Source organism: Equus przewalskii, chromosome 24, assembly GCF_037783145.1.
Source record: "Equus przewalskii isolate Varuska chromosome 24, EquPr2, whole genome shotgun sequence".
NCBI classification, from domain to species: domain Eukaryota; kingdom Metazoa; phylum Chordata; class Mammalia; order Perissodactyla; family Equidae; genus Equus; species Equus przewalskii.
This window is the reverse complement of record NC_091854.1, coordinates 31,077,396-31,092,263: the sequence shown is the minus strand read 5'-3', so window position 1 is coordinate 31,092,263 and position 14,868 is coordinate 31,077,396. Positions and strand designations below refer to the sequence as shown.

General features: G+C 44.8%; 1 protein-coding gene across 11 annotated transcripts in view; it reads left to right on the top strand.

Moving 5' to 3' along the window:
- The first annotated feature begins 941 nt into the window (after nt 1-941).
- RAVER2 (ribonucleoprotein, PTB binding 2) overlaps nt 942-14,868 on the top strand; it is a 93,668-nt gene continuing 79,741 nt past the window's right edge. The window contains exon 1 of one of the 11 annotated variants that reach the window (XM_070592057.1): nt 942-1,340. In XM_070592057.1, the coding sequence (XP_070448158.1) occupies nt 1,107-1,340 (234 nt within the window). In that variant the 5' untranslated portion in view covers nt 942-1,106. Of the gene's footprint in view, nt 1,341-1,653; nt 2,152-14,868 lie in introns of those variants that run through there. The other 10 variants (XM_070592053.1, XR_011532394.1, XM_070592052.1 and 7 more) reach the window with 10 other exon arrangements.

Here is a 14,868-nt window from a genome sequence, read left to right as displayed (position 1 = left end):
TACCAAACTCCATTTCTCCATGCGTAGAGTGAGGAAAATAGAATCTAAAATAAACCTGGATTATTGTGAAGAGTAAACGAAATCGATGTAAAGTATTTAGAAACATGTGGGGGGCACAGTGTAAGTACTGAATACATAGTCTTTTTTTCAGTCCCTTGTTTTTATTTCTTGGTTACGTTTATTTAAAATATTTCCCCCTAATGGAATAATACTGGTGTTAAACCGGCTTTTTTTCGTGAGTGTGTTTGCATGCCACATACTTAGTTAAGATGCATGCTTCTCTCTGCTGATAGTCATTTGGGCTCGTGCCAGTCACAGGCTGCCACATTGTCTGATCTGATAACATCACTCCGAGTAAGTATAGTTCTGCAATGTAACACTCCCTCCAAGTTTCAATTAAAACAATGTTCCAAGCGGCGAATTCTCCAGCCCTCCGCCGCAGCTCCTCTTCCATTTCAGTCTTTGTTCCGGCCTCGCTTTCTATGTTGCATGTGCACCCCTCCAGGATTTACATGTCAGGAACGGTACCACAGGGCCTGCGGGGACGGGTGAAGGGCGCAGGCTTTCTCCCACCCCATACACAGCTAGGAAAATACTTTGCGATCAGGTTATTCCAAATACATAAAATTTCCGCCAGAAGATCTCTCTTTGTGCTCCCTAGAAAATCTCAAATTGTATCTTTCCCCGTAAACTCAAACTTCCCTGCCAGATGCGCCCATCTCGAGCACAGAGCGCCCCCCGGGGTTTGGGGGGCCCGAGCTCGCGTCTGCAGGAGTTCCGAGGGGAGCCCGGGGACCGCGGGGGCGTCACGTGGGGGGGGCCTGGGGGTGCCGGGGGCCCGGGCTCGAGGCCCCGGAAGCCGCCGCCCCGGGGCGCATCCGCAGAGCGGGCCGGGCGTCCGGGCCGGCGGGGGCGCCCGCACAGGTGCCGCGGGCGGGCGCGCGGGGCGGGGCCGGGAGCCGCGGCGGTGGCCGCTCCCGCCGGCGCTCAGGTTTCCGCCCGCCCGCCCGCGGCGCCGCCCCTCGGCCCGCCGCCTCCCCCGCCCCTCGCCCCGCTTCCCCCGAGCCTCCCTCCCGAGGAGCCCGCAGCCGCGGGGCGCCCGGAAGATGGCGGCGGCGGCGGGAGACGGCGGCGGCGAGCGGGGCGCGGGCCTGGGCGGCGCGGCGGGGCCGGGGCCGGGGGCCGGGCGGGCGGCCGGGGCGCACGAGGACGCCCGCGGCCCCGCGCCCGCCGCCCTGCACCCCGAGGAGGTGGCGGCGCGGCTGCAGCGGATGCGCCGGGAGCTGAGCAACCGCAGGAAAATCCTGGTGAAGAACCTGCCCCAGGACAGCAGCTGCCAGGTGCGCGGACCGGGCGCGGGGCGCCGAGGGACGCCGCCCCGAGGGGCCAGCGTGCAGCGGGCGGGGGCGGAGGGGTCGCGGCAGAGTTAGGAGCACGCTCGGTCGCTTTTGCACGGCGGTGCCCCCTGCGAGGGTGGCAGATTAGGAAACGGAGGCTCCGGGCTGCGAAGCGGGTTGTCCAGAGCCCTGGGAATCCGGGGCGGCTGCCTGGAGGTCCGGTCCTCTCCTTCCTGCCCCGGTGGCCCAGGGGTGTGTCCGGGGGAGGGGGTCGGGGCAGCTGGAGGGGGAGGAGAGGGGAGGTGAGCTGGGCAGCACAGATTTGGGGGCCCAAGTCTTGGGGAGCCCGGTGAGAGGGGCGGGGGTCCCCCTCGGGGTCCTGGGGACCTGAGTGTGCCATGGGGGCGGGGTCACGGGTGAGCTGGGAGTGCGTTTTGCTGCCGCCGAAGCGCTTGCCCAAGTTTGTATGAAACAGCTCCGTGGGCTCCGCGTGCGCGGCCGGCGTGGAGGGCGCTCCCTGCACCCGGGGGCCTGGCGGCCGGCGCGGCGGGCGAGGACTGCGGGGGGCGAACTCCCAGAGTCGGAGAGGCTCCAAGACGGCCGCTCTGTCTCTCTGATCCGGATTAACTGTTGCTTTCAGATTAGAAGCTCTGCATCTATTTGACTTTTCCCCTTGATTGCCAAAGTTACACGCTCATTGTAGGAAAGCAAGAAAAGACAGAGAGGCGCCAAGGGGGAAAGAGAAGTCACCTGCATTTTCGACGCTTAAAGATCACCATTGTTAACGTGGGATGTTATCTTTCTTTTCCTGGGCGTATGTATGCATAAGTATTTTTGTTTTACCAAAAAGTGAGACGTTTGTTTTTTTATTCTTTAGGGTTTCTGAATTGTCTGCACGTTCACGTATATCTCACTTAGAACTTGAATTTAGGTAGTTTGTGGGGGGGGGGGCGGGGGTGTGTGTGGGCTGTGCTGGTAGTTGCAGATTTGGGTGAATTCATGTAGTTCCTCCTGTAACAGGGTGCATGGACTTGCAGAGGGCTGGCCTTTGATAACTGCAGGGCATTCTTCCCTAAGATCCATAAAATAATGAGACCAACACCTCATTCCTATGTCATTAGACCTTACATAGCCACTCACAGTAAATGCGAGCAGGTAACCTTATAACCCATATGCATGAGGGGCCATTTTGTTTCAAAAAGTAAAGCAAAGAAGTCTCTGTTAGTATTGTGTATCTCACCCCTCTTTCAGCTCTTTGCATCCTTGTCTACTTCCCATCAGGTCGTAATGTTTTGTGATGCAACCTGTAAGGACACCTGCAATGGACTGATTTCATAGAAACCACTTTCTCCTGCCCATGCAAATAGAGAGAGCTCAGGAGGAGGTGGCTTGGAATTGGCAGATGGCATTTAAAAAAGCAAGTTGAGGAAATAGCAACTCTGTGTGTAGATAATCTAGGACAAGAGAGACGGAGAGGTCTCTTGGTTTCATTTGTAAGAATGTCGACTATTTTTCTTATCACATTTCCTTGCGGTAATTCTAAAAATATTTATACCCAAAATTCTAGACAGGCTGTCTGTTGTTGCTTTGCTGTTGGTATCTTTCTCATTTCCCTTCTCAAGAGACGTGAAAAAACTTATCAAAGGGTCTAATAAAAGGAACAGTTTTCATTACCTGGTGTTAGTGATGGACAGAGGTTTTGTGAGAGTTACACTGATTTGTATTTTTGAGATATTCTGTCTCTGTTATGAATTTATGTTTAGCCTAAATCTTATGGTTTTCTGTAAGGGAGCAGGCATGAACTGTCGAATAAAATTGGGATAAGACCTGTCTGTCTAGATGAGTCTTTTACTGGCAAGGAAAGTATCTTAAATTTTTATGTTAAGGTAAATTCTTGTGCCATGGTTTTTGAGAACTGAAGAGTTTCATCTAAAAGCAAAAAGGTTTTTAGGACCTGGAGAATAGTTTCCAGACTTGCTCTAGCGTTGATTTTTTTTTCTATAGTGATTTCCATAATAAAATGTTTTTAAAATTTCTGATGTTTAGTTTTAAAATCTAAGCTGATCAGTGTTTGATTACAGATAGCATTTGTGCGAGTAGTATTTTTTTCCCCTATCATCTTCCAGACTTGTCCCTTTGCTAGTTTTCTGATCACAATTGTATTGTTAACTATCAGTGGTCTGTGCTACATAAATAAATAGAATAGACCAAAGTATGCTCATTTCTAAAAGCAATGAAAAGACACGCTTTTCTTTAGATTATTTAGATTGAGAATTACTATTCTTATTGGTCCAATAAAATTAACATTTACATCTACTTTTTCTCAGATTGTAATGTTTTCGTGAATATATTCTGCAAGGATATTTTGTATTTTTATCTTTTATTTCCTTTAACAATGCTAATGTCTGTTTTTTCTTAGTGGCTGCATTTTACTGTCAATTTACTGATGAAGGTTTAATTTTAATTTTACTTTGTGCCTTTTAGCAGCTATCACCTGGCTAAACTACGTATTTGCTCCTTATGACTAACATAGTTAAAAAAAGTTATGACTTTGTGTTCAGTTGTTAAGTAATCAGATATCTTAAACACTTGAATTCTTGTTCTTTCCTAGAAGAGTCTTCTGTGTTGATGCATTTTTTTCTGGAATATCGCGTGAAGGATAAACGCCATTGCTAACTCTGATTCCCAAACTGTATGGTTGTGTCTCCAGCAAAGCTGCGTCGGTCACCGATTAGTAGGAGCCTCGTCATTTTTTTCAACATTTTTGAAAACATGGATATTTTCTTTGTTAAGCATAGTTTTCACAAATCTTACTCAAATTTTGTTTAATTTTTGGTAAAACATTTCCAATAGGGTTCCACAACTTTACACTTCCTATGATTAGAAGGCACTCTGGAAGTCTTACATTTAAGTGGGGGCTTTTGAAGGTCCCTGTATCAAATACCTGACAGAGACACTAGCTCTGAGAATATGAACATCCTTATGCTCATAAGTTCTCGGAAGCTGGCGCACTGCAAGGGTACCGTGTGGCCAGCAGGCGCGGTCTGGTCGGCCCCCACGCTTGCTCGAGTCCTCCCAGCCCTCTGTCTTCATGGCCTCAACTTGGGTTCGTGTCGTCTTCATCTCTTGCGCAGACTATTGCAACTTTTCTGTTTGTCACCACCCTCATCTTTGTCCTGTCCCTTATGTTTTAGCTTGTCTTGCTTACTGCTTCCCAGAGCACAAGTCTGCTTGTGTCACTCTCCTACTTAAAAATGAAAGTCTCTGGCTCCACGTCCGCAGCAGCACCTCTCACACTCTTCCCCAGGTGGTCCCTCCCCTTGGCTCTTTTCCTCCAGTTGGAAGGAGTAGTGAACCTGAATTTGCGTCCTGCAAGAGTAGAATTGCTTTGAACCTCCCTGTTCTGTCTGAAAAATTCATATTATGTTCTATTAGTAAATTTGGTTTAATGTAAAAACAGTGACTTAAACTTGTTGAAGTTTAAGTCTCTCAATTTTTTGTCGCAAACTTGACACTTATGGAAGATGCACCATATTTATCCTATGATTTTTCCATACTCGTTTATCAACTTGGAGTCTTCAGACCTCAGTTTAAAAAGCAGATGCTAGGATAGAAATGTTTTTGTGACTTGGCTTCTGTCTACATTTCCAGTCTCATTTCTTTTTTTTTTTCTTTTTTTTTCTGAGGAAGATTAGCCCTGAGCTAACATCTGCTGCCAATCCTCCTCTTTTTACTGAGGAAGGCTGGCCCTGAGCTAACATCTGTGCCCATCTTCCTCTACTTTATATGTGGGACGCCTACCACAGTATGGCTTGCCAAGCGGTGCCATGTCTGCACCCAGGATCTGAACCGGCGAACCCCGGGCCGCCGAAGCAGAGCGTGCACACTTAACCACTGGGCCACCCAGCCAGCCTCTCCAGTCTCATTTCTTATTAGTCCTGCATTGGATTCTAGTTTTATCAAACTACCTACATCCCCAAGTACTTCCTGCCACTGTGATTTGGATATTTATAGTTGTATCTTTGAATGTTAGTGTTTTGGAATGTAATTATAGTGATTAATTTATTGTGAATAATAATTATTATAATTATTTATAGTGAATAACAATGTTGTGAACGCTGGTTCTTAGTAATAGCCGTTGTGTGTGTGTATGTATGTGAATAGTCTTTTGCAACTCTGAATTTAGAATTTCGATTAGTTAAGGTAATGACCTAATATGTGTTTTTTATTGCATTTCTATAAATTGTTTATATTTTGTGGTTAACCTAGTTCTGTTTCAATAGCATTGTTGCTGGAGTTCCAACATGGGGAAAGCAGTGGCATTTCTTTCCTGTATAATTTGAGTTTGCTTAGTTTTTTGTTACATGTCATATGTGTGTACATGTGTTTTGTTGTGGTTGTATTTATTTTAAAATCTGAAGGAGATTTTACTGTGTAATTAGAAGAAAATGTGAAGTGCTTAGGGCTGACAGCTGGATCAATAATGGAAGAAACATCCTATTGTTTCACTTTGGGTGTTATTGACTCTGCTGTGAAGTGCTCTGTTATGGTGGTTAATTGAGAAACTTGATGGTTAATTCACGGAGGCCCATTTGAAAGCACAGGGTTATCAGCTAAGCACTTTTAGAATAACACCACCAGATGTAGGGAACTCTGATTGGTTTTCTTTTTGAAAACTACTTATTCCAATTTTTCTTTTATGTTAGTCAGACACCAATAGAATTTTCTCGTATACTTTGTGTTAACACAAAATTTAAATTTGTGTGGGATTTTAAAATATACATTATTTTTCTCTAACAACATATGGAGTAATTATTGCCTCTTTTTAAAACAGGGCTGCTGTTCACTTTTTGTTGACAATACTGAGGTATTTTCACATTTTGAAATTATTCTTTTTCTCATCGTTAATGCCATTTTGCTTACTTCCGAAGGTTACTTTTCTTAGTGTAGTTTATACTACTTAAAACTTATCCGTTACGTTTTCTCTTCTAATGTAGTTAATCAGAATTGAATTGTGGGTTCTACTTCTTTTCCGTGTATTTTGTTATCCTAGTCCCAGTGTAACAAGAACACTGAAAGCTGCTAGAGAAATACACTTCTAGATTTCCGGGGCGCCGCTGGCTTGGTAAGTTTCTAGTCTTAGTGGAAAGTCTTGACGCGTGTTTCGGCAATGCTGTTCTCTGCTTGAAGACACACTTGAGGAGCACTTGGTGGTTAGCATCCCAATGTTGGGTGTCAGCAAGCAGGCCAGGGAAGTCTCCGGTGGCTTGTAGACCTCTTCCTAATGAATGGATTATGCTTATAAGTTATTTTTTGGACTTTCAGGCTGTTTTCCTGTAGGAAAAATATGGGAGACGGTGTTTAGTTTTGCTGGGCAGCATTTTACCACCTGTTTCAGCTATGATGCATCTGAGGCGTGAGATTTAACAGCACAATAACATCTAATCAGCTTTGTTCAGGAGCAGAGGCTCTCCCAGCGCACATCGTTGACGGCTGCACCTGTGTCTCGTGTCAGCCTCTCAGGGAGGAGTTGCATTTAGGGGAATTGCTCTTGAAATAAACAAGGTTCAGAAGATCAGGGACGCATCAGATGAGGTAACTCTGATGGAAGGCTCCTGCTACAAAGGGGTCCCTATCGCTAACCCCCTGAGTTTGTCCCTTCATTCATGTGCACTTTATCTTACCTGCCTTATAGCCAGTGGCCCTGAAGGGCTGCCAGGGCCCATTTCTTATCTATGGGCAAGAGCTTTATGCTTAGCTCTACTTAGCCCAGCAGAAACAGTCAAATGAAAGAATGTTAAATGTAAATTTTATAAACAAAATTATCTATATATTTAAAGATTCTATAGTTGCTTATCCAAAACCCTGGCTCTGTTTCTATTTTGTTTGCATAAAGAGACAACTGCCTTGCTCTAAGGGGAGAGTGCACAGAGAGGGCTAGTAGGTGAGAAGTGGGAAAATCAGACCTCCTGGGACGCTTGTCCGTATTGTATATTTTGGCTCGTGATTATCTGCGGAGGACCGTCCGGGATCGTGTACTGAATGTCTCCCGTTTGTTCCTCCAGATCTGTCTCCACCCTTCCCACCTGCTCTGTGTCCCGGGAGGCTTGCCTGGACTGTGGGTTGCAATAGCAGGCCTCTCCCATCCTCTGGCTTCTGGTCGCATTTGGCCAGAGCCACTGGGGGAGATCGAGGGTGGAGGAGAGAGAGATTGGGGCATTGATTCACTCAGCTGCCCCTCTACCAGGTTACCTCGGGTTGGCTGTTTTCTCTTTCAAAGGTCGCATTTTCTTTCTGGTGGCTGTCTCCATGCAACTGGGTGCTGTCGGTTGTCATAATCATCGTTCCCTTGTCTCCTTAGCCCTGGGGGTTGTAGGGCACTGTTGCTAACCATAGGCTTTCTTTAAGCCTTTGTAGATAGTCTCTTAAAGAAATTCTATCCAATTACTTAGTTTTTGAACGTGCCATCTGCTTCTTGCTGAGATCCTGATGCTGTTGCCTACCCAGTCTCGATTCTTCTTATCTTTCCTAATAGCACCCAGGTTTTCCTTTGAGAACCTACCCTCCCTCATTATTTAGCAACTGTGTGGTTTAGGCGGGTTTGATCTCTATCCCCATCTGTTGGGGTGACGTTAACCAACAAACAGATTCTTCCCTTTTGCCATTGGAATGGGTTAAAGGATGGGCGGTAACCTGGACCCAAGCCAGTCAGTACATGGTAGTCCCTTGGCCACAGTGATTATTCCAGGCTAGTATAGGAGAGAAGCTTAGGACTTTTGTTTGCTTGTTAAGGTAAGTGATTCTCTTCCCACTGGATATGAATGCAAGAACATATTGTCCTGATTACAGCTGACAGTCTGGGGACAGAGCAGACATCCAAAGGAGGACTGACTTGGAAAGAAAAAGTAGAGAAGATGAGCTGGAGCCCTGATCAAACCATATCTGAAACTTGACTTACCTCTGGATTTCATAGTTATGCCAGCCATTACATTTCTTTTATTGTTTCATTGATTTCAGGTTGGGTCTTAGGTTACTACCAACCAATAGTATCCTAACTAATATAGAATTTTTTTATATCAAAGTATGTTTTTTATTTTGCTGAGGAAGATTCACCCTGAGCTGATGTCTGTTGTTAATCTTCCTCTTTTTTTCCTTGAGGAAGATTAGCCCTGAGATAACATCTGTGCCACCCTTCCTCTATTTTGTATGTGGGTTGCTGCCACAGCATGGCTGATGAGTGATGTAGGTCCACGCCTGGGATCTGAACCCATGAACCCCGGGCTAAAGTAGAGTACACTGAGCTCTAACCACTACACAATGGGGCCAGCCCCACTCTTATAGAATTTTAATTAAAAAACATAAAATCTCAGTATTGGAAAGGGTGGTAGAAGATATTTTATCTAATCCTTTTCCTTAATATATGGATATATGACTATATTTACAGAGTCCTCAACACATGAATTCTAGCACACTTTTACCACCTTTAGTTTCGAGGAGATCACTGCTCTGTAAGGTATCCTTCTCCAGCTTCAGATAACCTTCTTTGTTATAAGTGTTTTATTTTATTGAATATGTAAAATTTATTTCCCTGAAATTTTAATTTTTTTGATCCACATTCTCCCCACCAGCACTATAGAGAATTTATGGCATTCTCTTTTTAACTTTTAACTTCAGTTCCTTCACACCACTCATTTCTAGGACACGAGTCTGAGTCTCCTTGGCATCTTATTGATTTTTCTCTGAACACTCACCACTACCTGTTGGTCATTGATCTCTTAGAATGTGGCTCCCGGAATGGAGCATGGTTGTCTTATTGAGCTCTCCCTATGATCCTTCAGCTGGAACAAGTGTCTCTTTCCCCTGGGCATCTATAATAACAGTAACAACCCCTGTCTATCGAGTGCTTACTGTTGCCAGGCACTGTGTGTTGTGCTTCGTTGACATCATATTTAGTTCTCATTTCAAGGCTGTAAAAGAGATCAGGATTTCTTATTCCCATTTTATTGATAGGGAAACAGATGCAAAATTAATGTCAGGCAATTTGCCTAAGGTCATTCAGCCAGTGAGTGGTAGAGTGGAGAAAAACTAATGTGTCTGATTCCAAAGCTCATACTCTTATCCTGTATTGTGTGATAATTGTAATTCCCCTCCACACACGCTGTCTTGTCAGTGGTTCAAAGGACAGGGATCATGTAATATTTACCTTTGTATCGCTGGTGTTTAACCTAGAACCTGACACATGGCTCTGAGGGAAATTTAAAACAGAAGGGGACTCCTCAGCTACTTTGTTCTAAATGTACTTCTATTAACTTCTGTTGTGGCCGGCAAACTCAGGATTGGTTTGTAAGATGAACAAATTTTGCCTCATGAAACTGTTAGCTTTCTCGGCAGTGAACTCACTCCATTCACATATAATTATTCAATCAGTCAACTGTTTATGGCTCATGAGTAAGTTGGAAGCTATAACCTTCTCTCCAAAAATGTGCTCATATTCATAGGCACACAAAAATTTGCATGTAATTTCAAGGGATGATGGGTCTCATGTAATTTACCCCTGATCTCACTGGGGATGGCAGACGCAGATTGAGAAGCGCCTTTCCAGGCCAGTGAAATTTTGATCCTGCCTTTGGGTCTTTAGCTGAGTGCGGACCACCGGAGCAGACCCAAAGCTACGGCTTGAGAAGGGTTTTCTTCGGGAACTTCTGAGGGCCCGTTTCTGCATACGTGGCATGATTCTCCATCTGGACAAGGTTATAAATCAGGCTTCTTAATTTTCTATCTAAAAAGTCAGCTGCGTCACTTCCTGTTTGATGTACAAGCTCGTGGTCCCCTGGCCACCCAGCGACACGTGACTGACTCTTTCGGTACCGTGCCTGGTGCAGAGTGGATGCTCAAAACAGTTTATTCTTAAGAGGTTTACCAGGAGCTGCAGTATAATATTCCCCCTTAACATCTATTGAAAGTCCAAGATGGATACGAAGAATGTTTCTCTTTAAAACATGTCAAGACTGTTGTCTATTGTGGTGTTCAGTGTGCCTCATGATAAGTATTTATTGCTAAGAAAAAAGTTTCTCTCTCTTATTAGATTTGGGAGTCCCTTAACTTGTTTTCTAGGCATTTGGTGCTTAATTTTGTGCCTATTTGCTATCGTTGTCTTTAGATTTGTGAACTTATTTCCGTCTTCCCTATGCTGGGGCATTTTCTTTGGGTGTTTGAAGCCTTCTGTTGAGTGTTTGTTACCACCTGACTGCCAAAACCGTGTTAGAGTTTACTGAGTTTGAGCCTGTATTTGTACGCTATCCTTTGCCTCTCTTGGTGCCACCCGCTCCTGCCCAGCCCCGCCCAACGCCACCTCCTGCCGCCCAGCCCTGCCGCACCCTTTGCCCCAGCCAGCTGGTTTTTATCTCTCTCCTCGCCCACCACAGCAATTACCTGCTCGCCTTTATTTCCTGGACTTTGGATTTTCTGTTACCTAAAAGCATGACTGCTTGCTTTTGATTCCAGATTAGTCTCCATTTCTCTGACTTTGTACCTTGTGGGTCTTTTTACAGCTTGATCTAGAGTAGAAGTAATGGCGATAAACAAGGACTTGGGAATTTGGAAAGTTTTAAATTTTGAGATAATCTCAAGCTTACAGAACAATTGTAAGTACAATACAAAGAGCGTTTTTTTCCTGGACTGTTTGAGAGTGAGTACTGAGCTGATGCTCTCCCACCCAAGTACTTTATTGTGTATTTCCTACAAATTTGGACATTCTCCAACATAACCCCATTACTGCCATCAGAGTCAGAATACTGCCGTCTAATCCTCAGATTGCATTTGAGTTTTGTCAGTTGTCCCGTTAATATGCCCTACAGTGGAAGTATCCGGTTCAGAAACACATACTGCGTTTTGTTGTCGTGTTTCTCTTGTCATCTTCAGCCTAGGATAACTCCCCAGTCTTTCCTTGACTTTTATGACCTTGACCCTTTTGAAGATTACAGGCCAGTTACATTATAGAACGTCCTTCAATTTAGGTTTGTCTGATGTCTCTCCATGATTAGATTCAAGTTGTGTGTGCTTGGCTGGAATATCAGAGAACGTTCACATTTTAGATCCGTCCCCTTGTTGATAAAGCTAACTTTGATCACTTTGGTTGAGTTTTATTAAAGTCTTATCTGCTAGGCTTCTCCAGGCAAAGTTTTTCCCTTTGGAATTAATAAGGATTTTGAGGGGAGATAGTTAAGACTGTAAATATTCTATTCCCTTTCAAGCGTTCAATTTATTCATTTATTAATTTATATAAGAAATAGGCTCATGGTTTCCTTTGTTCAGTGGGTTGTACTCTATTACTGTGATTATTTATTTTGATGCTTAAATTGTTTTTGATTTGGGTATTGGGAGCTGCTTCAAGCTGGCTCCTGTGTCCTCTTTTTTTTTTATTTTGGCATAATTTTAGATTTACAAAAAAAGTAACAAAGATAGTACATAGAGTTTCCGCAGATTCTTTACCCAGTTTCCCCACATGACCCAGGGACGTTAGTCAAGACTAAGAAATTAACGTTGGTACGTTGTTATTAAGTGGACTGCGGACTTTGTTTGGCTGTCTTAGTTTTTTCGCTTGTGTCCTTTTCTGTTCCGAGATCCAGTCCAGGGCACCACGTTGCCTTTAGGCGTCGTGCCTCCTTGATCTCCGTTCACCAGTTTCTCAGTCTGTCTTCGTTTTTCATGACCTTGACAGTTTTGGTCAGATATCTTTGAGAGTGCCCCTCAAATTAGGTTTGTATGATGTTTCTCCCATGAGAGATCAGGGTTATGGAATTTGGGGAAGAATTCCACAGAGGCGATGCACACTCTGATAGCCGTCGTCTCTCGGGCACGTGGCATGAACTGATTTACTCCTGGTGATGTTAGTGGCGTCTGCTCCATCACTGCTTGATAACACTATTTTTCCTGCTCACTGTTCTTTGGGAACAAGTCCCTAATTCCAGCACACTCTTAAGGGAAGGGTCCTATGTCCTTTTGGCACATCCCCATCATTCACTGAGCACTTCCTTTCTTTTTGACACAATAAGATGTTGCCACTTGTTTTGTACTCTCTGTGCTCCAGCCCTGGAATCAGCCATTTCATGAAGGCATCTGTTATGGAGTGAATGTTTGTGGTCTCTCGATTCATATGTTGATGCCCCAGCCCACAGTGTGGCTGTATTTAGAGATGAGGCCTCTGTGGAGGTAACTGAGTGAGGTCATAAGGCTGGGACCCTGATCTGACAGGGTTAGTGTCTTTATAAGAAAAGGCACCAGCGAGCTCTCTCTCTGCTGTGTGCCTCACACCCCACCCCTCCCGCCAGTGTGCAACTACTCAGGAAAGGCCGTGTGGGGATGTAGTGAGCAGGTGGCTGTCTTTAAGCCATGGAGGGAGATCTTGCCAGAAACCAAATCAACTAGAACCTGGGTTTTGGAATTCTAGCTTCCAAAACTGTGAGAAAATAAGTTTCTGTTCTTTATGCCACCCAGTCTATGGTATTTTGTTATGGTGGCCCCAGATGGCTCTTACAGCGCCTCGTTTCTTTAGGGGTAAATACTGTTAGGAAGACAGGATCTGGAGCTGGATGTGATCATTGCCATTGAATGTCACTGCTATCAGGTCCTCTTAGTGACAGAGCTGGAGAATATATAAACGTGTGGATGTGTATATGCACATACGTTTACACCTCTATCTCATCTATCAAAAATAATGTGTCCACACTGATACATCAAATTGCAATCTAACACAATAGAGTTCATTCTACTTTTTGCCCACTCCATATGTGTCACCCCTCTTTCTGACAATGAGAAACCTGGTGTTCGTTATCCCTAATAGATTTACTTATTTGAGCAATACCCCTCTATGTTGTAAATCTCCCATCACCACTGCAGATGGCTGCCCCTTCCCCCGTGCATATGCCCAGCGCATCTCTCTCAGGCTCCATCCTCCTGGACTGGGCTGGTCCACCGGCCAGAAGCCCTCCTCTCCTTGCCTGAGTTCTCACACTGTGTGCTGGGTTTTCCTCCTGTGCAGATTCCTCTTCACCTGGCTTGAGCTCTGAACCCTGAGATATTAAATAAGATATTTTGCGTGAATTACGTGTAAGTGTACGGTAAGCGATATCTGTTATTAGTGGTAGTTGTGGTAGGCAGAATTTGAAAAATGGTCCCACAAGATTTCTAATCCGTGGAACTGTGAATGTGACAAGATATCACACGTGTAATTGTTACGTTACATGATGGAGGGGTTTTTGCAGATGTAATTAAGGTTACTAATCAGTTGACTTAGGGTTATCAAAGGGAGATTGTCCAGGTGGGCCCAATCTGATCATACTAGCCCTTTAAAAGCAGAGGATTTTCTTGGGCTAGTAGCGGAAGTCAGATGGTTTGGAGCACAAGAAGGGTTTGATGCACTGTTGCTGGGTTTGGAGATGGAGTGGGCCACGTAGGAGGACTTAGTTTCTAGGAGCTCAGAGTGGTCCCCAGCTGACAGCCGGCGAGGAGACAGGTAAGAGCCCAGCCTGCCCAACACCTTGACTTCCGCCTTGAGAGACCCTAAGCGGAGAACCCATTTGAGCCTGCCTGGACTTTCCACCCACGGAACTGAGAGATAATAAATGGGTGTTTTCATCAGTTTGATGTGTGGTAGTTTGTTGCACAGCCGTAGAAAACGAATGCAGTAGCACATCCGGGTGATACGTGGAAGAAAAAACGTTTTGTGCGTTGGAGAGAAAAGATGGTGATTTACACAGCCTTATTCTTTGGGAGAGACAGTTATCGAAGTGTCTCCTGGAGATTGACGTGCTCTTCCTCGGGACGTCTGCAAGCAAAGTGCTCAAGGAGGACCTCTGATCATGAGATATATAATATGAATTAGCTTGAGGTATGTAAATATTTCCTTTTAAGGAAGTGAGTTGTGGGGCCAGCCCAGTGGCCTAGTGGTTAAGTTCGTGTGCTCTGCCTTGGTGGCCCAAGGTTTGTGGGTTTGGTTTCTAGGTGCGGACCTACACACCACTCATCAAACCATGCTGTGCTGGCATCCCACGTACAAAATAGAGGAAGATTGGTACAGATATTAGCCCAGGGCCAATCTTCCTCAGCAAATAGGGGAAGATTGGCAACAGATGTTCGCTAAGGGCCAATCTTCCTCACCAAAAAAAAAAAAAAAAAAAAAGTGAGGTATGTTATAGTTAGTGTAAAGAAAGTGTATTTTCAGTTTTTTCTTTTTGAGCACTTTGAACATGTATTAGTTTATGTTAAGATTGTAGAATAATCTCAGGAAGAAGTATACTGTATCGGAGTTGATGAAGGCAATCTGTGGAAACAGATATTTGTGCATTTAACTAATATTGAAGGTGTGCTTTGTGCTAGATGTTGGAGCCCTGTGTGTGAACAAGGCAGGCACATGGTATTTGCTATTGCTAAGCCAGCAATCTAATGAAGATACGGAGGAGGAGAGTAAGGAGTTAAGTACGGATGGTAGGCGCTGTCAGTGTTGTGATGGGGAGAGTAGAAAATGCAGTGG